This window comes from Habropoda laboriosa, unplaced genomic scaffold (assembly GCF_001263275.1).
Source record: "Habropoda laboriosa isolate 0110345459 unplaced genomic scaffold, ASM126327v1 scaffold291, whole genome shotgun sequence".
In the NCBI taxonomy this organism is placed as follows: Eukaryota; Metazoa; Arthropoda; class Insecta; order Hymenoptera; family Apidae; genus Habropoda; species Habropoda laboriosa.
The window spans coordinates 522,036-547,764 of record NW_017100515.1 but is presented as its reverse complement, the minus strand read 5'-3'; the positions used below and the strand labels follow the sequence as shown (position 1 = coordinate 547,764).

Genomic DNA, 25,729 nt, shown 5'->3' with positions numbered 1-25,729 from the left:
GTGCATATAATTTCTTGGAGATAGAATTCTTGGATCAGTGAAGAAAAGAAGAAAAAATAGATTGGGAAAAATTGTAAGTGTAAAAAATTCTATTTGATGTGATTTCTTAGAGATAGAATTGTTATCAGGCTCTGGTAGAAATACTTCCTGGATCAGTGAAGAAAAGAAGAATAAAATGCAAGAAAACATAGATCAGGAAAAATTGTGCATATAATTTCTTGGAGATAGAATTCTTGGATCAGTGAAGAAAAGAAGAAAAAATAGATTGGGAAAAATTGTAAGTGTAAAAAATTCTATTTGATGTGATTTCTTAGAGATAGAATTGTTATCAGGCTCTGGTAGAAATACTTCCTGGATCAGTGAAGAAAAGAAGAATAAAATGCAAGAAAACATAGATCAGGAAAAATTGTGCATATAATTTCTTGGAGATAGAATTCTTGGATCAGTGAAGAAAAGAAGAAAAAATAGATTGGGAAAAATTGTAAGTGTAAAAAATTCTATTTGATGTGATTTCTTAGAGATAGAATTGTTATCAGGCTCTGGTAGAAATACTTCCTGGATCAGTGAAGAAAAGAAGAATAAAATGCAAGAAAACATAGATCAGGAAAAATTGTGCATATAATTTCTTGGAGATAGAATTCTTGGATCAGTGAAGAAAAGAAGAAAAAATAGATTGGGAAAAATTGTAAGTGTAAAAAATTCTATTTGATGTGATTTCTTAGAGATAGAATTGTTATCAGGCTCTGGTAGAAATACTTCCTGGATCAGTGAAGAAAAGAAGAATAAAATGCAAGAAAACATAGATCAGGAAAAATTGTGCATATAATTTCTTGGAGATAGAATTCTTGGATCAGTGAAGAAAAGAAGAAAAAATAGATTGGGAAAAATTGTAAGTGTAAAAAATTCTATTTGATGTGATTTCTTAGAGATAGAATTGTTATCAGGCTCTGGTAGAAATACTTCCTGGATCAGTGAAGAAAAGAAGAATAAAATGCAAGAAAACATAGATCAGGAAAAATTGTGCATATAATTTCTTGGAGATAGAATTCTTGGATCAGTGAAGAAAAGAAGAAAAAATAGATTGGGAAAAATTGTAAGTGTAAAAAATTCTATTTGATGTGATTTCTTAGAGATAGAATTGTTATCAGGCTCTGGTAGAAATACTTCCTGGATCAGTGAAGAAAAGAAGAATAAAATGCAAGAAAACATAGATCAGGAAAAATTGTGCATATAATTTCTTGGAGATAGAATTCTTGGATCAGTGAAGAAAAGAAGAAAAAATAGATTGGGAAAAATTGTAAGTGTAAAAAATTCTATTTGATGTGATTTCTTAGAGATAGAATTGTTATCAGGCTCTGGTAGAAATACTTCCTGGATCAGTGAAGAAAAGAAGAATAAAATGCAAGAAAACATAGATCAGGAAAAATTGTGCATATAATTTCTTGGAGATAGAATTCTTGGATCAGTGAAGAAAAGAAGAAAAAATAGATTGGGAAAAATTGTAAGTGTAAAAAATTCTATTTGATGTGATTTCTTAGAGATAGAATTGTTATCAGGCTCTGGTAGAAATACTTCCTGGAACAGTGAAGAAAAGAAGAATAAAATGCAAGAAAACATAGATCAGGAAAAATTGTGCATGTAATATCTTAGAGTTAGAATTCTTGGATCAGTGAAGAAAAGAAAAATAAAATGTAAGAAAACATAGATCAGGAAAAATTGTACATATAAAAGATTCTATTTTAATATAATTTCTTAGAGATAGAATTGTTGTTAGGCTAAGGTAGAAGGACGAAATTCGAAGAATTCCAGGTTTGGAAGTTCTAGTAAAAAGGCTCGATTATCCGTGAAGCGAATGCCACGATACGAAGTTATCTAATCGACGATTGATCCATCGCTGCGGATCGAGTTCAGACGATAGTTTCGGTAAACAATGGGGCACTTAAACCGTGCGATTTTTCGACGTTCATGAGTCGAGGATCTACGGGAACAATGGTGAGTGGTATCGATGGGACGACGGTGATGGGGATTAATGGTCCATGTCTGTTGCCATATTTTCACGATACGATGCAAAGTATGGGCGTGTTCCACTTTCGATAGAGCAATTGTTACAATTGTGATATAAAATCCAGTTTCAATCTTTCAACCTGTTAACTGTGTGATCGAATTAACTCGTCGTTGCTTAGAACACGATAATTTATTAAAAAATCGTTCATTTTTCGTCTTAATTTAATTTCTATCCTGTGCACACTTCCGCTTTAATTTAGTAAAATAGTGAATTTTTCGAAAATTAAAAAATGAAAAATCGCCGTAAAACACAGTAATTTATTTATTAAAGAATCGTTCTTAATTGAATTTCTGTCCCGTGCACACTTCCACTGTAATTTAGTAAAACAGTAAATTTGTCGAAAATTAAAATATTGAAAATCGCCGCAGCGAAAGGGTTGAAGATCGTTTATTTTTCGGCTCGTCAAACTGTTCCTCCCTTCTAAAAAAGAGTCCTGAGGAATATTTTCCCAGTGATTCTGCTCTCTTACAATTAAGAATCACAGGCTTTCGTCCCACCGAAAAAGTAAAATTCCACGATACAACACGAATCGAAGTAGACGATCGGAACAATCACACGTATAGAAACGGTGTTCCTAAGAATCTCCAGTCCTTATACAGCTGTGATTTCTAGCTTTCACAGAAGTCTATTGTGACGGATGAAACTCGTCGACTGATCGACACGTTTTAATTGCGTTTCGGAGAGGAGTTTCAGAGAGAGCAGGGGAACAATTGATCGTCGTGAGAGAAGCACTGAGGGAAAACGCACTTTCGCGTTTTCGCAGAGCTCACGCACGCACAAACACACAGTCGACGTGGGACAGATTTACAGCAATTAAAACGTGCGAATCCGGGGAAACTCCGGCAGGATCCTCTGGCAGAGGATCGCAGACGGGGGCATCGTTAAAATCATCCTGGATATCAGCGATGTATCTCGCTCGAGAGTCTTTTCTCAGACGTGGTTCGAGAAAGTGAAATTGTGAATTTCATCCGTGCTTTTTTACACGTGCACAACTAGTCCTCGAAAGAGTGCAATTTTCTTTCTATTCTATCGCGAAAATCTAAGTGACGCTATTCTAAATAAATAGGAAACTTATTTTTCCATACTCCTAGGAAATAATTTAAGAAATACATAAAGTTGATCATTTCTGGCGCATCGAGTTGAGAGAAATACGAGCGTCAATAGGTTAATTAACGAGATGATTATTAGAAGTGAAAGTTTAGTCGGGCGAAAAAGTATAGGAAGTTCGTCGCGTTGCGAGACAAGTACCGAGTTATCCAACGTGTGGCGCTAGTTGTCCGTATTGCGAACTTACCGCGGCAAATTGGACCTATCGTTAGTCGAGATTAGCGTAATCTACTTAGGGAGAGATGTAAATCATATTATTACGAGTGATCTCGGACTACGCGTAACTAGCTGTTACGCGATCATTTCAGTTCTAATCTTTTGGCAAATGTTCCCCGATGATCTCGAGGTTGAAATTGAGGCTGTCGAGGTAGGCAGTTGAATAGAAAGTCAGGAGAATAACTTGTGCGTAATTGATAAATAATAGAAGTCCGTTGGCAACAGGAGGTTTGCCGGCAAATTGAACAATTAAAGATAGGAAGGATATTATCTCCAAAACAAGTTGAATCAATTTACCAAATGTTTTTCTCGAGCAAATTGAAAATTGTAATTAGCGGTTAAATGGATAATTTGTTAAGTGTTCTATTCATTCTGCTCTTTCTACGGCTGCTTCCTGTTAATTGTGTTCATCTTTCAAACAGAAATTGAACGTTTCTCGTTTATAATTAAAAATGAGGAGGAATTGTAACCAATTATTTCCGTTTTGCTCTCTTTTTTTTTTTAATATATTAGTAAAGATATCGCGATAATTTTTTTCATACAAAAAAAGAGAAGTTTTAACCCTTTCTTGACCCACTTGAGCCCTCGAACAAAAATTGCTCTCGATTTAATATCCTTGCAGGACTTTTCCCATAAAATTGACCCATTTTGAAAGGGTTGATAATTTTTTCTTTACTAAACTAGTAAAGATATCGCGATAATTTTTTTCATACAAAAAAAAGGAAGTTTTAACCCTTTCTTGGCCCACTTGAGCCCTCGAACAAAAATTGCTCTCGACTTAATATCCACGAAGGAGGAAACGATCGACGGATAAATAGAAAAATTGTCGAGAAAAGAATAATTCGACGGCGATAGGATTGAAAAAGGATATACGTGGGTTTATTTATTAGCGGATAAAGACAAGCAAAGCTCGAAAATAGCAGAGTGCAACGATACGGACGAATGAAACGTCTGGTTGCCACGGCAGGAGATCCATTGAAAATTTACTGCCGGCCATCGGGGTCACGCTGGCAGTTTTCGCTTATCGCGCACGTCTCGTCACTGATACCGAATTTTCGGAATGCCCCAGACCTGCCTCGAACTATCAACTGCACCGATAAACCTTAACGCGAAAGGTGAGCTCTTCTCGTCCATTGTCGACGTTTCTGCTGCCCGTTTTTATCGTTGCACACAGTGTCGCGACGCTGAGGCTCGAGGGATATCTCGGCTAATGCACAGTCGACGAATTACTGCCGAGGAAGATCGACGTGAATAATTGAAATAATTTTCGGGAGAGACTGACGTCGCGTGAAGCATCAATTTTCACTGAATAAAATTCGATAAAATGGATAAATATTAGTAATACATCTGTCGAACGCAGGGGAGTTTGTAGTTTTTCGTTTAAAAAAAGAAAATGTGAAATTAAGGAAATTTTGAATTCTTACAAATTTAACTTTTTTAACGATTCTGTTCAACGAGAAGAAATGTGATATTTTTAATAATTCTATTCAATTCGAAAGAATTTCTTGAGATTGTAAATCTTGCTTTATCTTGTAGTTTCATTTTTTATTCATTTCTACGTTCCATTTTCAGAGTCAGCTTCACGAGGACATGTTTAACTCCTAAAAGATAACAATCCTATCGTATGTTTAACCCTTTCGCTGCAATTGGCGCTTTGAAAATTTTCTCGCACTGTTGGTGACTTTTGGTACACTTCCGCCTTAATTCGATCCTTCGATCACTTCAATTTCGAATTTTCAAACGCCAAAACGAAAGATTTCGCCGACAGTCTACCGCAGCGAAATCTGATTCACCTGAGATCATTGAAAAATCGTTCGAATCTCTCCTCGATCTAACCAAACCTATAAAAAAATCCGCGCTTCTCGTTTGAAAAACGTCGGATAACCTCGGGGAATTCCATTGTGCACCCTCAGGGATCCTCTCTACGGTAGAATCGAATCTGAAACAGCGTTTGAGTTATTCGTGTCAGATGGTAACCGTGGATAAGCTGTAAAACGGAACCAACGTCAGGGATCCATGTCCTCGAGGACATCGTCGATCGTCTATTCGCGGTGAATTTAATGAATTACCGGTGGCTAGACTCTCGCTTGGTGTCCAAATACGGAGGGTGGCTGCCAGTTTCAAGTGGGTCAGGACTGCCTTGACTTCGCTTTGTATGAATTTTAAAGAGCGCGGCGCAGCTGGATCGCGAGGAGACTCTTCTGTGTCGAACAGCTGTTTCTTCGATCGTCTCTATTTATCGTCTACGATCGAACGATTATTTTTTCATTTTTTTTTTTCTCCGTACGATTATTAGAGAAAACTTTTAAAAATTCCTGTAATCTTTGTGCGATAGTAACGAGTGAACTGTGGCGGCTCGAATCGAGGCAAGATACGAGCCGCGCCACGAACGTTCGAAGAACCACAGCAGAGCAACAATGAGAGTTCGTTTCGAGCGGGTTTCCTGGTTCTAATATTAAATTTTCCGGAAGCGCGGTTGTAAACGACGGCTGGATATTATTGAAACCGAGAGATTCATCGCGCGAATGAATTATTCGTGGGAGTAAACGTTGGAATATTCGAGAATCGTGAACAGACTTTCGAGTATTTTTCGACATTTTTCTAATCCCTTTTTTTTTTAGAATAACTCTCCGACGAGTTAGCTGATACGCTAAATTCTTCATTTTCATTGTGGACATTTAAAAACACGGGGAAACGGAAAATTAATGTAGTATCGGGGGCCTCCGTACACAAAAGTAGGAAACCTACACGAGAGAATAGAGAGGGAGTGATTGGCGTAGCGCGCAAAGCCTCGGCTTGCTAAGCCCAAGGTCCCGGGTTCGATTCCCGTTGGGGTCCCTCAATATTTTTCCGTCGCCGGTTCCTGCATTAATTAAAAAATTCTATTCCATATAAAGTATTTAAATTTGATTGGCTGAATTTAAAGAATTCTGCTTCGTTTCGAATATTTCGAATCTACAAAGAGAATAATTGAAAAAAGTCCCGATCTTCGATGATCTATACCAGAAGAGCTGCGTAACTTCTTGCTCACGAGCAAATTTCCCCTCCCGAGGTACATGCGCCCAGTATGCGACTGAGATGATCTCGCTCGAGTTACGGCGCAGCGTGAGGACGCGAGGAGGAGTCCTCCCACCACACTCCAGCGACTGCCTTTTGTTTGTTACACATTCTGCGTGTTCGCAGCACTCGTTTCGTACCAAAAAGCTATCTCTGGAGTTAAGGTGGGGGTGCCTCGGGAGGGGAAATTTGCTCGTGAGCAAGAAGTTACGCAGCTCTGATCTATACACTTTCAAGATGAAGTACTTTCTGCGTTGCACAGTCGGATTAAGGGTCCGTGCAGACTCAGAGACACGAAAACATCGAAAATTAAGCGATAGAAAGTAATGAATGAATCTCGATGATTACACGATCGAGCAGACGCGTTTCGAGACACTGTGTGCCGGCGTCGATCGCGGATTAATCGTGTTACCATCCGCGAATTAGCGTGCACAGTTTCCACCGGCGGTAGTCTGAACAAGTGGAGATACACAGGGTGTGTGTGATAATTCGAAAAGTCAGACGATGGTATATACGCGTATCTCGTTCTCATTAGTAGGACCAGTTTGTCATTGGCTCTCCCGCGTTTTCCCTCGTCCTCGACGAACGCACTCCCGTAATTCCAGCTCACCTGTCTCCCGCGAACAGACAATTATCACGGCAGTTTAATACGAATTTCAGATCGTTCACCGTGCAACGAATATAACTACCGGAGCTTTTCATTAGGCGCGACAGGATCTCTTCACCGTGTTTCCTTCAATAGGACGTTGCAATGAAAGCACACCGGGCTGTTTTCACGTCGTTTACACGTGAAAACAGTAAACAAAAGAGAGAAATTGAATTGAACTTGTGCCATAATCGGTTGAAAATTCTTCCGCCATATTTTCTGTGTTTATTCGTTTTACCTGTTTCCGCGGGCACATTTCTCTGGCGAAATATCGCGGACAGGAAACGCACGAGATATCGATAATCGCAGAGAAAAAGGATAATTAAGTTAAATGAGAAATTGAGTAACAAAAAAGATGTTTCTAGCGTAAATAATTGAAATATACGAAAATATTCTACACGATAGAATCCTCGATCACCGCTGAAAGAGATCAAATAAATTCCTCGAAAGATAGAGAATTGAGTGATTCCGTTAGAAAGAACGAGATTCGCTTTAATTAATACGGAAAGAGAAATTCTTCTCAGACTGGAGACTTTAAAAATCGCGTCGAGATAACTATAACTAGAGAACGAGCGATGACATAAACGTTGTATTTTACTTTTGCAGGTGTAGAATGCAGCGATACGAAACGCGGTGCTCGTCCGCGACGAGGCGATGAGCAGGCTGAATGGAGTCCGAGGAAGCCTCAGAGCCCCCTGGGGCTCCGACCAATGTTCCCTCGTCAGAGTGCTGCAGCGAGATGAACCGTAGTCGCGCGTTACAGCCAATCTAGACTCTCTCAGCTGGTCAGAATTTTCCAGCAAAAGAAGAAGCCTTGAGAAAGGGGAGAAGAAGAGAAATCACGAAGAAAAGCGAACCAACGAAACCAAGAGGATTCTCTTCAGCGCGTATCTATTACACGAATTTGTTAAGCAAGAGGTGTTCGACCACCTGCTTTTTATACAGCCTACGGAGAATTTTCAAAAGAAAAGAAGAAGAAAAGAAGAGAGAATTCCTTATCAAACTGACACACGACGGCCTGATCAACAAGCTCTTCCTATTAAAGACGCGCACAAGCTGCCCTCGAGACGACAGAATCCTATTTAATATGACAGTAGATCTCGCGACGAAGGTCGATCGACGCGCAGCAGCGTACAATCCTGAGCAACGAAGATTGATCAAGTGTAGGATTATCGGTTAGGGTGAAAGATTAGAAGAGAATAGACAATAGTGAAGAAGGATGGCTGCACCGGTGATAGAGAAGAAGCGGTTCTTCTGCCGCGAATGGGCTTTCATCAAGCTGTCCCATTGCTTGGAGCAGAGGCCTGCCTCGAAGACATGCGGTGCATTGATAGTAGGTGGTCCAGGGAGTGGAAAAACAGCGCTATGCGCTGAACTCGCCTGGCCTTCGACCGGTGCGAATGCTAGACACCAGAGATCTTTGAACAGGAGGCTACTCGCAAGGCATTTCTGCCAAGCCAGAAGCGAGACTTCCTTGTCGCCTGCTCAATTCGTCAGATCTCTGGTGGCACAGCTTCTGCACGCTAGCTCCGATGGGATTCACAGGTAGAATAATTCGTATCTTTAATATACTGTAACGAGAACGAGATATACATATGTTGGATGGTGTAATTGCATTCTGAACGTTTCACAGAGCGTCGCCGAGTTCACCGACACCGAGCAACGCTACCAAGACCACCGATGCCACGACAGTGCCGATGACATCGAGGGAGGCAGTGGCAGAAGCTTACGCGGAGAAGCTCAGAACCGATCCAGAGATACAGGCCGCGTTGCAGCCAGACGTACTCGACAGAGATCCCGACGACGCGTTGAAGAAGGCTCTGCTGTTTCCTCTCTTAGAAGTGGAACCGCCGAAAAGTTGCCTGTTTCTATTGGTCGACTCGATCGACGAGGGACAGACGCTGAATCCACCTCAAACTGGTACCAGAGACTCGAGAAGGGAGAACGACAACGTGAGCAGAACGATCGCTGAATTACTGGCCAATCATCATCACCTGTTCCCTCAGTGGTTGTTGCTAGTATGCACCGCTCGACGTCAGAGCAAAACTATCTCGCGAATGTTCACCGGCTTCAGGAAGATTTCTTTGGACGATCTGAGGAAATCTCAAGTAGTTAGGGACGTTCAGCAGTACATCCTTGCACGGTTGGATCAAGAGGATGCGCTCAGGTATACGATTTTTAAGGTTGTGGAGCTGAATATCGAAGCTAAAGAGTATTCTTTTTGCTGGTATTCCGAAATGATGTAGTAATCACGTAGATCTAAAGTACTGTTTCACAGTGTGAACGACAATAGTCGCTGATAATATATAGAGATCGTTTTATAGTGACTAAAATGTTAAAGAAAATGCTCTGTTTTGTTTTTCCAGGCAGCACATCTCACGCGACACAGCCGAGATGCTAAACCAGTTGCACATCAAGAGCAACGGCTGTTTCCTGTACCTGGAGAAGGTTCTCGACGGCGTGGCGGAGAACTTCATCGTGTTGCGCGAGGTCCGCGAGATACCAGGCACACTGAACGGTCTCTACCTGTGGCTGTGTCAAAGGCTGTTCAGCCGAAAGCAATTTGCCAAAGTTCAACCTCTGCTAAACGTGATCCTAGCCGCGAAGCTACCGATCACACAGGAGATCCTCTACAAATGCGTGAAAACCGCTTGTACCACAATCACCATAGAGGATTTCAATCGACGTTTACATCTTTTGCGTAGAGTCATCTCTGTTTCACGAACCGGAGCGTTGATGTTGTTCCATCATAGTTTCGCCGAATGGTTATTGGACGTGAAACATTGTACGCAGAAGTATCTCTGCTCTGCAGTAGAGGGTCACGCAATGCTTGCTGCATATTACACTCTTCGTGGCCCAGAATTGAATCCTGACGAGATTGGAGTGCTTGGACAACACCTGCAACGATCCATAACGAATGCAGCCACGACGAATTGTACATTGGACGTGCACACGCTTCACGTGATTTGGATGATAGGCAGCGGTGCGCCGATCGAAGATTGTTACCTAGATAGCTCGGAGTGTATCCTCTGGTCCAGGCAAGACGTGAAGCTGTTGAAGCTGCTGATCGACGCGGGCGCCAAGCCGTCGGAGAAGGTCGTGGAAGACGATACCAGCAAGGATGCTGTTTCTTCTAGTCAGGTAGAGTTAACTTTCGGAAGGATTACACACGTTGGACGCAGAGAAGGGAATATTCGAATAAAAATTTCTCTCTGTTAGATTTGATAAAATAGAAATAAAAATTGTCGTTTCTACGACAGGTTTCGCAAGATGTAAGCCCTATGGATGAATCTCCTAGCGAACCATTAACGGAACTGCTCGGCGAGAGCGGAGACATCAATCAAGCTGATTCTTGCGGGCGAACAGTGCTACACACGCTCGCTGCAGACGGTAATGCATCTCTGCTGGAGCTAGCACTCGCAACGTGTCCTCAGGTAAAGATAGCCACGTTTCAAAGCGCGCACATCATTCAAAAGCATCGATTTATCCATCTTCTAAACTGTTGAAAAATCAACGTGTACTTTATAGAAATATACCGTGTAATACTGTTTAAACTTCACTACACTATGATCGTCGTTACTTATTATATTTCATATAGATCTTCTAATAAGAATTCAGATTTCTCAACAGTTGAATACAGTATACAGAATAATATTGAAAACTTTCTGATTACACAGGCAAAATTGGAGGCCACAGATAGGCATGGTCAAACACCGTTAAATCTAGCTGCAAGGCACGGTTACGCGGACGTGGTGCGTGTCCTTTTGGCTGCAGGTGCCTGTGCTGATCATGCAGATTGCGACGGATGGACAGCCCTCAGAGCTGCTGCCTGGGGTGGACATACTCAGGTAACTATGATCTCCATCTCTTTCTCTCTCTCTTTCTCACTCTCTATATGGAGAAGAGAAAAATGCAAGTTCAAACAGCGAAGCATCCATCATTAACGAAACTCCTCCTCTGCGTTAGAATCACGAATAAGTCATTCAGAAAAAGAAAAGAAAAGAACAAAATATACGCTTTGATTGCAATTTCCAATGTTTAATTGAGGTTGATTGAAAGAATATTGAGAGAGTAAGTGTGAGATATAAACGGTGAAATGAAAAATATAGGTAGTCGAGATGCTGTTGGAGCACGGGGCAATGGTGGATTGCGCTGACTGGGATCAACGAACCGCGCTCAGAGCAGCCGCGTGGGGTGGCCACGAGGACATCGTTAAAGCACTCCTCCAGCACGGCGCCGACGTGAACAGAACGGACGACGAGGGCAGAACCGCCTTAATTGCCGCTGCCTACATGGGTCACAGCGAGATCGTCGAACACCTTCTAGACTTCGGCGCGGAGATCGATCACGCCGATAGCGACGGAAGGACTGCCCTCAGCGTCGCCGCTCTCTGTGTCCCCTCCAATCATGGCTATGCAAAAGTTAGTTCCGCTCCTCCTTTCGTGGCTGTCCACCGCGTCGTGGAAAGTGATTTGCGTATACAGGACGTTGCAAAATTGTTGGACGAGCGAGAATGAAACTACTACAGACACAGCTGGACTTTTATTTTTCTATGAAAAAAAAAAAGATAATGGAACACGACAGGGTTTCCGGCTCGAGTATGTTTAAGAATAGTTGAAACGAATAGGAAGGTTCGTAAGTGGGGGATGACCTTGAGCAAGCAATTGATTTGACAGACTATTACGCTTGTAGGAGTCACGATACATCAAGTTATCTAATTGTACGATTTCAAGTGTCTCCATAAATCACTGTACCTACCCCAGGCAAGAAATGTTTGATCAAACACAGTAACCAAGGAAATAGTATTTTGTATCTATAAAAACATCATTATTATTTCAATTGGTAGAATTCAAAATATTATTATCCTTTCGTTTTGATTTTAATATTGTCATTTCTTGACTCTCATATTAAACTCATCCAATCTCTCTTCTTAATTTCATCTAAAGTTTCTTGGAAACACAGTTCTCGTTTAATGAGCAAATACGGTCTTCTGCCACAGGTGGTTACAATACTGTTGGAAAGAGGAGCCGCAGTTGATCACCAGGATAAGGATGGCATGACTCCATTGTTGGTGGCCGCGTTCGAGGGGCACAGAGACGTTTGCGAGTTACTGCTGGAGTACGAGGCAGACGTGGATCACTGTGATTCCACTGGACGTACACCTTTGTGGGCAGCTGCCAGCATGGGTCACGGTTCAGTGGTTGCTCTTCTCTTATTCTGGGGTTGTTACGTTGACAGCATCGATAACGAGGGCAGGACCGTTTTGAGCGTGGCTGCTGCACAGGGTGGCACTGATGTGGTCAAACAATTGTTGGACAGAGGTATACCAAACGAAGTGCTCTTATTAAGAATATACATATGTACAAAAATTGAAAGAGATCGGTGAAAATATGAATTTTGGATATATTTCAGGCTTGGACGAGCAACACAGAGACAATTCAGGTTGGACACCGTTACATTATGCCGCATTCGAGGGCCACATCGACGTATGTGAAGCGCTATTAGAGGCTGGAGCAAAAATTGACGAAACTGACAATGATGGAAAAGGTGCTCTGATGCTGGCCGCGCAAGAGGGACACGCCACGTTAGTCGAGAGACTGCTGGAGCAACACGGTGCGCCAATCGATCAACATGCTCACGATGGAAAGACTGCCCTCAGGTGACAATCATGACACTTCAGATGGCCTGTCTATTCTGTTTCAGTTTATTGAAATATCCATGTAACAATGAAACATCAATTATAGACTAGCAGCTTTGGAGGGACATTATGACACTGTCAGAGTACTATTGACTCACAATGCAGACGTGAATGCAAAAGACGCTGATGGAAGAAGCACTCTTTATATCCTTGCTCTGGAGAACAGACTAGCTATGGCGCGATTCTTGTTAGAACATGCGCGCGCTGATGTGGAAAGTCGAGATTCAGAAGTATGTCAAAGTTTCATGTAAAATTTTCTAAATTACACTTCATTTCAAATGTGTAATCTTTCGTTTGAATTGCGTATAGGGAAGAACTCCTCTGCATGTAAGTGCTTGGCAAGGCCACGTGGAAATGGTGGCTCTATTACTAACAGAAGGTAGTGCCAGCGTGAACGCCTGTGACAACGAGAACAGAACTCCTTTACACTCTGCCGCCTGGCAGGGTCACGCCGCCATTGTCAGGCTGCTCCTGGAACATGGAGCCATCCCTGATCATACTTGTAATCAAGGCGCAACGGCTCTTGGTAAGAGATAAAAAACAAAAAGTTCAATAAACAATACTTCATCTTCTTTTTACAACATTGAAGTACATTTATTGAACATTATAAAGACAATTAATTAATATCCATTAGGTATCGCCGCACAAGAAGGTCATGAGCATTGTGTGCGAGCACTTTTGAATCACGGTGCTGATCCCAGCCACTCAGATCACTGTGGTAGGAACGCCATCAAAGTGGCTGCCAAAAGTGGCCACGACACTGTGGTTAGGTTACTCGAAGAACACTCGGCCAATCAACGAAGTCTAAGACCTGGTATCAATGGAGGTCTGTTTATCCTTACGAAATTGTACAATATAAAATTCTTCCTCTTGTATTATTTTTCTACTTATTATAATATCTGTCGATACGTAGGTGGAAGTAGTAGCGCTACTTCGGTAACATCGAATTCAACAGCTGAAACGAAACCATCATCCGCGATCCTGAATCCACTGTCGACACAATACAGTCCAGCAGAGTCGCCAGACTCGACGAAGAGAAGAAGCTGCGTGTCACTGGGCAACAATTCTAGCAACAGCAAATCCAGTAGCAACCTGACTGGCAGCACGAAAAGTGATCAAGGCAAATTCAATCAGAACTCGATGGTGAATCAGGTAATAAAAGTAGGTAACAAACGTTTTTTTAATGCTTTCCCGATTAACTCTCTTGTGTAACTTGAGGAGCCATTTCAGGCTCTCCGATACCACTTCCAATCGCCTTCATCCGTCATGTTTCATCGTCTCTCTATCTCTGGCTGCATGTTTTGTTCATTCTGTTTCCATGCACCCGTGTACAGATCGTTTTATCACTCTCCGTACGAAAATTTTGTTTATTTATAAGTACTAACTCGAACAACCTGTTGCACATTTAAGACATTCATTCGATTCATCCTTCATGCAAGTAGAGACCAACTCGATCTATACACGCTACAGATTTCGATTCCCATGGAAAGCACGTGTTATCTGACTCCTATAATTTTAGACACCATTATCTTTCACGCAACAACTGCAACAATGCTCGAGGGGAGCGAAGAGCCGACCGCTCAGCAAACTTTTGTCGCCTCTGAAAAGCGAACCGCAGAGTCCCATCTACGCTTCACCACCCCATTCGCCACTCAGCGACAGCCTGATACCATATTCACCGACGAACACGAGTCCACCGAGCGCCCAGATCGCAGCGAACGTGATACAGAGTCAGCTTGGAGTGTCGTTGCTATCTGGAAACCAAAACTTACCGTACAAGGCGCAGATTGGAGGGTACAATCATACACCGGCTATTTATGAACCCATCAACATAAAGACAGAGATCATCGAGAAGAACGATATCGGTAAACCGTTCGAGCTAACGAATGAGATGTTAGGTTTGAGCGTAACGAAAGACAAGAAGAATGGACTAGACGAAAAGAGAAACTCAGCGGACACTCATTTCACTAGAGATACTCATATGAGGATAATATTGGGGAATAGTGGCGCTGGTGTGGGCAGAAGCGTGAAACATGCCTCTGACCACACACCTGCCAGGTAAGATTGGATTTTAATTGAAGTACTAGAAGTATAAAGTATTTGAAAAGTCCTTCTTAAGTACATGTTTGTATATGAATTATTCATACTTTAATGATTTAGTAAATAGTTTTAGAACCAATACTGAACGGACTTTTTTAACATATTGTGGTGTGTAGATTCAGCAAAAGACTTTTCAAACAGAAAAATTCTTTGTTTCAGTGCAAGTAATGCAAAACCAAAGCGCAATGGCTTGGTTTCCAACCCAGCCATGAGATTAGTAGCAGGTGTTAGGAATGGAATTGAGAATGCAACTAATAGAAATAAACCTATTACAACGCGAGTTAATGGATTTCAGTGGAAGGCGGAGGCACGAAAGGAAACACCTTTGTAGGGACAGGTATTGATATAGTTTCACTTTTGAAGGTCGCAAAGAAACATCTATGTCATAATGATAAAAATGATGTACTTCATAAACAATGTATTTTGAATTATTGTAAAGAATGAATAAATCACAGAACACTTAACGAAATACTCCATTCATATAAGACTGTACAAATGATTAGAACAATGTATTTATTGTATTTTTCTTTTACAATGCACTGCATAATCTCATTATGCTTTATGAATATACATAATTACAATATCCATTCAGTCGTACACTTAGTGTTAGAATTTCAACAATTTCATCCCTTGAAGTTTCATTTAATTCAGTTCTCAGCTTTAATTTAAAGATTATTATTGAATGATAAATTCTTAAGTTTCTTTCTTTTTTGAATATTACAGTATTTGAATGATATATTCAATTTATAAACAAACAATAGAAGTAGCTGATCCTTATGCACTGTAATTACAGTGTCCAGCTTTGGAAGTGGTATCAGTAGATTTTTTGTATTCCTTTTTTATACTAAATCATAACTTATAAATATTTTGCATGATCAAAGATAACTATATTCATATATAACATTAGATTTTGCAATAAGACTAGAAATTTAGCAAACGTGAATTTTATACAGTTTTTAATGTTCTAATCTTTTCAGAATTACTGGTCTCACTAATCTACGTTTAAGTGTGTTTGTGTTGTGTCGAGTTTACTTATTATTTGCGTAATAATTGATGATAAAGCGTGCAAACAAATTATCAAAAGCTAATTGGAATCTTAATTTCTGTGATATAGGTTGTATTGTCAGAAGCATCGCAACAGGACACCGGAATCCGTTATTGTGGCTGGCGAATCGTAATCACCAAAAAGCGGAAGTCAATAAACAAATTTTTCTCCTTTTATTTGAGCAAAATCAAATTACCTCACATGAAAAAGTGAACGAGAATATGATTTATAAAAATGAATCGCGATTGAAAATGAGAAAATGAAAATTGCGTAATATACAAACAAAAAAAACCAAATATTAAACAGCATAGAGAAATATGTAGATTTAGATATGTAAACTTTACGAAACATGACTTTGTATAAATGTAACGTTAATAAAAATTCTTTACTGATCTCACTAATACTTCATATAAATGAAAAAAAAATGAACTAATTATTGAAACCTTTAAGGATTAATAGTCATGATTTTAATGGAAAAACGATATATTATGAGATTTTTTCTTCAGAAGACTGGATGCAGACGAAATGCATAATGTGATGTTTTAATGAGTTAACTGAAAGGATCATGCAGAATTGTAAAGATATGTATAAATTATATTGAGTGATTAAGAAAAAAAAAAAAAAAACTATAGCATGATAATGCAAACTCAGTTAAAAATACGTAAAATTATGGCCTGAAAATTAATAAAAACGTGTGTAAATACACATTCTTCATGTATTGTGCACGATCATATTTATTATATTGTAATAGATGCAAAATAAATAAAAAGCAAAATATCAATGTTAGTCATTTATTTATCTATACAATAAGGCTATTTTTTCATCAAAGTAATTTGATAATAATTCAATGGACCACTTCTATCTAAGGAGAACATAGTTGTAGCAGATAAATGTAGAACTACCTCATATGTTCTATCATGATTGTAAAAGGGTCATAAATACATCCACTGTCACAAGATATCTTTCTCAAGGTGATGTCCTCTATTTTTAAGTAATGTTCCATCCATACTCCTAACACTTTAGATAAGACTGTAGATTACATAAAAAGTCTTTTTTTCCACAAAACCTTACAACAAAAGAAAAATTTCCTTTTATCATTATTTTAGATAAGACTCCTTATCTTTTGTACATATAAAATACCCCAAAGATTTTGCATATTAACATATTTATACGAAAATTAAAAAATTTTAATAAAAAATATAAGTTTGTGTTAACATACTAAAATACTATAATTCAGTGATTAATATTAATAAATTGTTATACAATGAATCTACTAAGAAGAATACTAAAACAAAAACTAATAGTAATGACTGTAATTGGTGTATGTGCTGGAATATCCTCAGGACTTATTCTTAAAACTTTTACTTCACAACCATGGTCAACACGAGACATAATGTATCTCAAATTTCCTGGAGAACTATTCATGAGGTTGGTAAATTGTTTAATACTACCCCTCGTTACATCCAGCATTGTGAGTGCCACTTGCAACTTGAAGAAGTCAGGTAAATACAAAATGATTCAAATTATGTAATTTACTAGCAATAAGCCCTCCTTTTGTCACTTAACACCTTCATATGTATATATGCATACGTATGTATAGGTCAAATTGGAACAATGGCGTTGTATTACTATATAACAACAACATTCCTTGGGATAGCATTAAGTGTTACACTTGTTCAAACAATAAAACCTGGAGAATTGCTTAAAAATAAAAATATTGTTTCTCAAAATGCAACCAGATCTTTCATGACAGTGGACACAATTTTAGATCTGTTTCGGTATTTTACTCATAGCACTAATCAAATTTTATTTTATATCTTGATAATTTCACTTTTACATTTTTATATATATTACAGAAATCTTATGCCAGATAACATGATAATGGCATGTTTAACTCAGGTAATAAAATTTTAAAGTTTTTTTCTTCTGCCTTTACTCATTATAACAAATAATGTTTAAACAACAAAAGTAATAGGTAAAAAACTGTTTCAGTATCAAACTGTATTAGAAAATCCAAAAAATGAGTCAGGTATGTTGGAACAATAGTAAAAGTAAATTAAATTTAGAACAAGTTAAATTAAAATTTGATTTCTATTTTTTAGTACCAATTGATGAATGGAAAATAGACCATACAAGTATAGCAGGAACAAATGTATTGGGATTAGTATTTTTTAGTTTAGTTTTAGGATTAGCACTTGGAGATATAGATTCAAAAGGTGAACCTTTGATAAACTTTTTCCAATCCATGTCAGATGCAATGATGAAGATCATGAACTGGGCAATAATGTAAAATTATTGATTGTTAAATATATTAGCAAAAAGATCAACAATTTTTATTAAATATAAACATCCATGTTATACAGGCTAGTACCAATAAGTGCATTGTTCCTTATTTCTGGAAAAATTCTTGAAGTGGAAGACTTTGACAGTCTGATAAAACGATTGGGAATTTACATTTTAACTGTCTTCAGTGGTTTGCTAATCCAAGGTTTAATATTACTACCTTTAGTATATTTTATATGTACACGCAAATCTCCATACAATGTTATATTTAAACTTGGACCAGCTTTTGTCACTGCATTTGGTACATCATCTAGGTAATTGATTAAAACAGATATACTCTTAACTTAAATTAGGTTTGTTACAGTATTGTTTACCAATAAGATTATAACCATTTAAAACATAATACTTCAGTACAGCAACAGTTCCAGTAACAATATCATGCTTAGAACGTATTGGAATACCTTCTAAAATATCTAGATTTATTGTACCAATTGGTGCTACAATAAATATGGATGGTATAGCATTATATGAAAGTATTGGTGCAATTTTTATAATTCAATTGCATGGATTACAATTTTCTTTATTCAAACTTATAATAATCAGGTGTGTATTATAGTAAATATTCTTTTCACTCTTACCTTTTCACAGTAACATAAAGTAACAATATAAAAATAAACTGGAAAATTTATAGTATAACGTGTACTGTATCGTGTATTGGTGCTGCCGGTTTACCTAGTGGCGGTTATGTAATGTTGATAATGGTGTTAAATTCCGTGGGAGTTCCAGTGGAAGATGTTTCATTAATTATTGCTATCGATTGGTTTGTGTAAGTATATATCATCATCACATTCATACGATTAATAAATTAGAATATTATTTTTCAGAGATCGTTTTAGAACTACCTTAAACATCGTGGCCGATGCTTTAGGTGCTGGTATAATAAGTCATTATTACCAAAAAAAGAAACAAAATTCTGTGCCAGAAGAAATGGAATTATATACTTCGTCGTAACAAGGTCAAATTCTTATACGATCGACATTTATTAAATCAAAAACTTTTGCAATATTTAAAATGTAAGAATTAATATTAAATTATGTTGCTAATATACTCAATTACAAACAAAACGATATTTTATTTTTTAAACAAATTTCAATTTATTTCGATGAATACTACAGAAAACTCCGATATTTTTTGTTCAAAATCAGAAACACTTTGAGTCGTAATTTAATACTACAGAAGTGGTGCCAAATTCTCACGAAGGAACTTCAAATTTCACAACAAAACAATGTAACTTTTTTAACAAGTAGGTACATTGAAAAACTAGTAACTTAATAGTAACTTTAACATTTATAATAATTTTACAATGTAAATAATTAACAATACTCCTTTCAACTATTCACGTGCAATGGTAAATTCTACTAAAAAAAATATAGTATTCCACTTAATCGTCGTGAAAATAGTAACTTAACTAAACTGTTCATCTAGTGTAAAAGTATTTTGAGTGTTCCTAAATACATTAAAACATTCACTAGAGAAATGATATATGACGATAGCGGTAGTATAACTCTACTTTACATGGTCTATGGCGATAAACTAGCGAGTAAACCTAACCTATGCGACGCGCTGCCGCAGCGACTCCTATGACATTTTCTAGAAGCGAAGTCTATCTATGTGAACATTGCATGTATAGGAGAGAGATTTCAGAATGGCGACTGTCTTTACTTAGAAGAGTACTTATTCCCGCCCAGAAATTGTGTAATTAACGTGTGTCTTTGAAAAGTTCCATGTGTTTTTCGTCGCGTATTCACTGAAAATGATAATAGAAAATCCGGATCAATTCAAGGCGTGGCTCACTGCCGTCTTGGAGCCACTGTAAGTAGGCCAGCTTGTCCGAGTACAGTTTAGGTGTATGTGTATGCATTTGATGTTGTAAATGGCCGTACATGTGCTATGCTTTATACCCCATGCAGAATTATATTTACATGTATTACCCTGCCTGTACCGAAATGATTGTCGATAGATAATTTCGGACAGCGTCCCTACGTCGGATTTACCGTGCTATTAACAACAACCAGCCGAATAACGATATGGCCATTCACGGTGTATTTCATGTATATTTTACAGTAAACGCATTTCGAGTAATTCGAAGCAGGATATTGAATTCTGTTTCCTTTTTACCTCGCAACATAAAACTCAAATGCACTTACTTCGAATATCATGATAAAATTATGCTTTTAATTTGTTAATTTTTCCATATAAACAACTTAAGGGAATGGCTTACACTATAATGATTTGTTGACAGTAATGCTTAATTAAAACATCATCTCTCCCCTGAAAAAGAATCAATACTGAAAATATTAATTTCTTTCATATATGATTTTTACTAAGGACATCTTAAAATCCATTGGAACTATCTCAAAAATAGATACCTTAGTTAGATAAAAATTTATGAAAACAGTATATATATAAAATATGCATATATTGAATTATATTTTTTATATTATTGGAATTAATTTCATTACTAGTATGTAAGAGATTGATTACAAATATGTAACCAACTTCACTTACTAACTTGTAATTTATTGATTTAATAGAATTTAACATTTTGTTTTGCATTTTATAACCTTTAAATATGATATGATTGTATTATATTATACTGCAAATATTGAACTAAGAACTCATTAGTACATAACTTATTACATTATTGTAATGTGTAATAATTGTTTGTTATTTTTAAGATTTCATAAACATAAACACAGATGTATATTTAAATGTTATGTTTTATAAAAAATGCTTAGTGTATATTGATCCACAGTTTGCTTCTTTATATTTTAAATATCATAACAGGATACCATTGCTTTATAATGCTTTATAATTGCTTTATTAATTAAAAACATTAATATTAACTAATTTTACAGTTGTGATGCAGATCCTGCAGCATTAGCAAAATATGTATATGCTCTTGTTAAAAAGGACAAAACACTGGAAGAGTTACGAGGTGGAATGGTTGAACAGCTGGATGTATTTTTACAGCAAGGTATATTTATATGTTTAAACCTAAATAATTATTAAAATCCCTATTTCACTCTCTGGTATTTTCTTTGCAGAAACAAAAAACTTTGTGGAACTGCTATTTAAAACATTGGAAACTCAAGAGTATGTACTTCCACCTCCAAAAAGTAATCCAGATGGTGGTGGGACACCGCCAGGTGTAAATCCACCACCACCTGCAGTAACAGCAGAAAAAGTAACTGAAAGTACAATTCCAATTACTTCTATCAACACAAATCCCCCTGCTCCACTCCAGATGAATGGATCTGCACCTATGGCAATAGGTAAACGTGAAACCAGAAAATCAGACTCTGACAAAGTTGACAAAGAAAAAGAAAAACGTTCTAGGAGTCGGTGAGTTCAAGTTAAACAGTAAAAGATTGCAACACTTTTATAATACATTTTTCTAATATATGACATACATATATTTTAGAAGTGGTCGAATGAGATCTAGAACAAGATCACGTTCACGCTCATGGGAAAGAGATAGGCGTAGGTCAAGGAGCAGGGAACATATTCGTCGTGATCGTGAACGTGACAGGAGTCGACCATGGAGAAACGAATCTCCCCCAAATACTCGACGGCATGATAGAAGGTCAAAATGAATTTCATATCAAATAATAAATATCTGATTTAATTTTTTTTTTTTTTTTTGCAAATACAATCTCTTTTATAGACGAAGCAGAAGTCGTAGTACATCACCTATTCGTCCAAGAATACGAGACGGTCCTGACAATCGTGATCATAGAGCACGATTTAGAAATAGATCTCCGACACCTCTTCGATCTAGGTCTCGTTCAAGATCTTTAGATCGTAAAAAGATGGATCGTTCTGAAAGAATGGAAGTAGACAGGGCAGAAAGAATCGAGGGAAGCCCTGGTGGTGGTACTCCAACGCAGGATAGTAATCATGGAGATGTAGATATGAGGTTGTCTACTACTAGTCAGTCAATTCAAAGTGTCGTCGCCGTTGCTTCTAGTGTTCCAAATAGCCAACCAGGTTTCCAAGCAAAAAGGAGATGCAGAGATTTTGACGGTATGTATTTCTCAAGTTATTGCAAAGAAGAAGAGTGTAAGAAAACAAATAATATATTTGCAGAAAAGGGATACTGTATGAGAGGCGATCTCTGCCCCTACGATCACGGTACAGATCCAGTTGTATTAGAAGATGTAGCTCTAAGTCGCGTTTTGACCTTTGGTCCACATAGTGCTCAAGCACCAGGAACAGTACCTGTAACAGCAGTACCAGAACCACCTCCAGGACCTAATGGAAATGCTCCACCACAACACCTCCCACTTGCAAGTTTACCTCCTCCTCATTTAAGGAATCAGCACCATTCTAATATGGGTAAATATTTTCTAAATACAAAAGTTTAATAAATAATAAAAATTATGTGAAATGAATCTCTTTTATGTAAATTTTAATAGATGCTTTTGCGGAGTACAATCCAGATGCACCAAGTATGGAACCTCGAATGCCATGGGGAAGACATCCCCCACCCGCACCTGGAATTTACGGGAGGGGTCAACGGGAACTAATTAGTGTGCCAGTAATTCCACATACAAATTCATCTGAAATAACGCATACTCAAACGAATCCATTAAAACGTAAACAAGCATTTGATTTCAATCGTCTTGGACCAAAACAGCGAGTGGTACATAATCCAGCTAATTGTTCTCTGGAATTAAAAAAGGTTCCGCGTAGCCTGAACAACATAACCCAATTGAATAATCATTTTTCAAAATTTGGTAAAATTGTAAATATCCAAGTTAATTTCGGCGGAGATCCTGAGGGAGCGTTGGTTACCTTCCAGCTACCAGCTGAAGCAAAGGCTGCATACAGAAGTACAGAGGCTGTGTTGAATAATAGATTTATCAAAGTTTTTTGGCATAACAATGTTAACAACAATGCAGCTGGTGGTGCCATAGAAAACGTACCACCAGGTAAGTATTGATTATAACATTTTTACTATCTATATCTCTTCCACAAGTTATTGACCTTCTTGAATAGGTTAACAAAATATTCAGTATTTCTATCAATACTTTGTTTCATTTAGGATGCCGTCCTTCAGTTAAAGAACGCTTAGGTGCTGCTGTAACTACGCCAGCAAAATCCGAAGAAAACGAATATATTCCTACTCGTCGTTCAACTGAAGAACAAGTCTCGCAAACCTTGGTCCCAACATCGCCAAAAACTACCACTGTTCCTACACGGGAAGACAAAGTTCTTGCAATAAAAAAGACACAAGAAATATTAGCTGCTAAAGAAACCTTGAAAAAGAAACAAGAAGAAAAACGTAAAGAAGCATTAAAATTAACCGCTGATCTGCGTAAGAGAAAACAAGAACTGTTAGATAAGCATTTGATAGAGATTCGAGCTTTGATCGAGAAAGCCGAGAAGAATCCAGAACAAAAAGATGCCATTATGGCGACGATAAAAACGATGCAGCAGTCGATTGATAATTTACGTAAAGATTTAGCTGCTAATGGTCAAATTGGCGGAAATAAGACACAAATCAAATCTCGAGAACAAACACAAAAAGAGATCTTAGACGCAGAATTAGATTTAATGACTGCGCAACAAGAGGGACAAGACGCTGGAGAACTACAAAAGAGATTAAATGAACTACGAGCTCAAGCTGCTGCGTTAGGTTTAAACGCAGGTCCAGCTGTTGGTAGAGGTACAAGATCCAGTAGAGTTATACGGGGTAGTCATGCATTATCATATAGGGGTCGTGGTAGAGGCAGTTTTGCCCATGTTTCGGTAGATCATAGACCGACGAGTCTTCTAGTCTCTGGTTACGAAACCGAAGAAAAGGCTGAAGTTTTATCGCATTTTCAAGTAAGATTTAAATTACTTTTTCCTATATATGTGTAATGTACATTCTTTTGTACAAAATTAATTTTTGTCGTTAATATTTTAGCAATTTGGAGAAATAGTAAATCAAATAGTAGATGACGCAACACCTTCGATTGTAATCAATTTTAAATCAAGGAAAGAAGCCGAAGTAGCTTTAGTAAAAGGACGCACATTTCAAGATAGATTATTGTCCATAACATGGGTCTCCGGACATCACCTACACCGTGGCGGTGGCGGTAGTAATACAAACGCATCTGTACAACTTTCTTCACGTTCCGAACAAGCACCACCTACAACCGATGAAGATATTGACTTAGAAGTGAGTCCTTAAAGTTTTAAGTTAATTACAATGTAATTTTTAACTGTTAAAAATCTAAAACTTGACTGCATTTCATCTGATTTTATTAAAAATTTCTGTTCTTTGTCGACGAGAAAATAAATGATAAGGTTATAACAGATTCTGTTAATTTTTTTTATGGAATGTAAACCATGTCTGTAATAGGGCAATGCCGAAGCACTACTTCTTGAAGAAAATGAAGAAGAAGAGGACGAAGATGGTGAATCGCGAAGCTGGCGGCGATAGCACTTGCACTTGCGCCATTGCTGTATCGTCGTTTAATGCATCAAATGCCATGATTTTCACAAAAAAAAAATCAGGTTACAAGCTCATACACGTTATCATGAGTGTTACACTATTTGTTAATATTATTAAATATATACGCGTGCGCATTATAACGGTATTATAAAAAAGTGTACCGTGTCGAATTGCGCATTGCGAAATAGAAAACAGATATGCAAGTTTCCAACAACAACAAAAAAAACTAACCAAATTTATCCCATTATTTGTAGAATAAAATCGCTATGTTTTGTATGGGAAACATCTTATTCTGAATTCAAAGTCCTTTTCTTTCGTGTGTAGAATTGTGAATTGTCTGTTGTTATTTCTTTCGAGATATATCTATGATAAACAGTAGCCAGACTTTTAGAAATAGGTAGATACTTATAATTTCCAGAAATTTTACAATCGAAAGTGAGGAAACTATATTTATAACTTGTAAGATACAAATACAATTTATTATATAATTACCACATAAGATATAGCGTACAACGCTTCGAAGTAGTGTAATTGGTTTTTCTTTTTTACTTTCACTTAATGTACTATTTAAAATTGTTCCTGTAATGATGTACAGTGTAATGTATAATTGTCATGATTTCCTTTTATCGTATGTCAATGAAACTAAGTTGATTAGAATTGAAAAAAACTTATTCGTGCATAATTTTACACTAGTTGTTTCAATATATACTGAAAAAAATAATATATAATTGTTACATACAAATTCTTAAAATTAGTTTCCAAGGTAAGTATTAAATTTCGCAATAAATAAAGCTCGTATACACTCTGCGTGAAATTAATTAGAGAAAAAAAAATCACAGACTATGTTTCAACGCCTTTGGCATTTCGTTATACATATGAATAAACTTATTTGATACATTTTGAAAACAATTTTGAGTAAAATCCTGTCCAATGTTTCGTTACATATTTCATTTTTTTTTTAATTAAATTATGTAGATAATTTTTATACAAATTTTTACATATTAAAT

General features: G+C 37.5%; 3 protein-coding genes across 4 annotated transcripts in view; all 3 read left to right on the top strand.

The window, feature by feature from the left end:
- The window catches only part of LOC108576485 (ankyrin repeat domain-containing protein 50), a 76,959-nt gene extending 60,879 nt beyond the window's left edge, over positions 1 to 16,080 (top strand). Inside the window, exons 2-16 of one of the 2 annotated variants that reach the window (XM_017939495.1) lie at positions 7,698 to 8,636; positions 8,725 to 9,258; positions 9,458 to 10,232; positions 10,352 to 10,525; positions 10,769 to 10,939; positions 11,201 to 11,512; positions 12,091 to 12,412; positions 12,504 to 12,750; positions 12,836 to 13,019; positions 13,099 to 13,315; positions 13,424 to 13,615; positions 13,703 to 13,941; positions 14,309 to 14,847; positions 15,049 to 15,226; positions 16,004 to 16,080. In XM_017939495.1, coding sequence (XP_017794984.1) covers positions 8,311 to 8,636; positions 8,725 to 9,258; positions 9,458 to 10,232; positions 10,352 to 10,525; positions 10,769 to 10,939; positions 11,201 to 11,512; positions 12,091 to 12,412; positions 12,504 to 12,750; positions 12,836 to 13,019; positions 13,099 to 13,315; positions 13,424 to 13,615; positions 13,703 to 13,941; positions 14,309 to 14,847; positions 15,049 to 15,220 — 4,404 coding nt within the window. In that variant the 5' untranslated portion in view covers positions 7,698 to 8,310 and the 3' untranslated portion in view covers positions 15,221 to 15,226; positions 16,004 to 16,080. Of the gene's footprint in view, positions 1 to 7,697; positions 8,637 to 8,724; positions 9,259 to 9,457; positions 10,233 to 10,351; positions 10,526 to 10,768; positions 10,940 to 11,200; positions 11,513 to 12,090; positions 12,413 to 12,503; positions 12,751 to 12,835; positions 13,020 to 13,098; positions 13,316 to 13,423; positions 13,616 to 13,702; positions 13,951 to 14,308; positions 14,848 to 15,048; positions 15,227 to 16,003 lie in introns of both variants that reach the window. The other variant, XM_017939494.1, reaches the window with a different exon arrangement.
- Positions 16,081 to 17,198: 1,118 nt separating this feature from the next.
- On the top strand, positions 17,199 to 19,228 carry LOC108576492 (excitatory amino acid transporter 3-like). Its single transcript, XM_017939502.1, has 9 exons — positions 17,199 to 17,436; positions 17,535 to 17,712; positions 17,791 to 17,833; positions 17,927 to 17,963; positions 18,037 to 18,220; positions 18,298 to 18,531; positions 18,629 to 18,820; positions 18,909 to 19,043; positions 19,102 to 19,228. The coding sequence occupies exons 1-9, from the start codon at positions 17,199 to 17,201 to the stop codon at positions 19,226 to 19,228; spliced, it is 1,368 nt and encodes a 455-aa protein (XP_017794991.1).
- Positions 19,229 to 19,917: 689 nt separating this feature from the next.
- LOC108576487 (RNA-binding protein 26) lies at positions 19,918 to 24,710 on the top strand. Its single transcript, XM_017939497.1, has 10 exons — positions 19,918 to 20,089; positions 21,136 to 21,254; positions 21,325 to 21,622; positions 21,702 to 21,863; positions 21,945 to 22,303; positions 22,367 to 22,615; positions 22,696 to 23,211; positions 23,325 to 24,109; positions 24,192 to 24,446; positions 24,630 to 24,710. Exons 1-10 carry the CDS (start codon positions 20,031 to 20,033, stop codon positions 24,708 to 24,710), a joined length of 2,883 nt encoding a protein of 960 aa, XP_017794986.1. The 5' UTR covers positions 19,918 to 20,030.
- Positions 24,711 to 25,729: the final 1,019 nt, after the last annotated feature.

What these genes read in the sequence shown, in the direction of transcription:
- LOC108576492 (XM_017939502.1), top strand. Translation starts at nt 17,199, where the DNA reads ATGAATCTACTAAGAAGAATACTAAAACAAAAACTAATAGTAATGACT. An exon ending in AAATCCAAAAAATGAGTCAG is followed by an intron (nt 17,964 to 18,036) that starts GTATGTTGGAAC and finishes TCTATTTTTTAG; the next exon opens with TACCAATTGATGAATGGAAA. An exon ending in GCATTTGGTACATCATCTAG is followed by an intron (nt 18,532 to 18,628) that starts GTAATTGATTAA and finishes ATAATACTTCAG; the next exon opens with TACAGCAACAGTTCCAGTAA.
- LOC108576487 (XM_017939497.1), top strand. Translation starts at nt 20,031, where the DNA reads ATGATAATAGAAAATCCGGATCAATTCAAGGCGTGGCTCACTGCCGTC. An exon ending in AAGTTTTATCGCATTTTCAA is followed by an intron (nt 24,110 to 24,191) that starts GTAAGATTTAAA and finishes TTAATATTTTAG; the next exon opens with CAATTTGGAGAAATAGTAAA. An exon ending in ATGAAGATATTGACTTAGAA is followed by an intron (nt 24,447 to 24,629) that starts GTGAGTCCTTAA and finishes TGTCTGTAATAG; the next exon opens with GGCAATGCCGAAGCACTACT.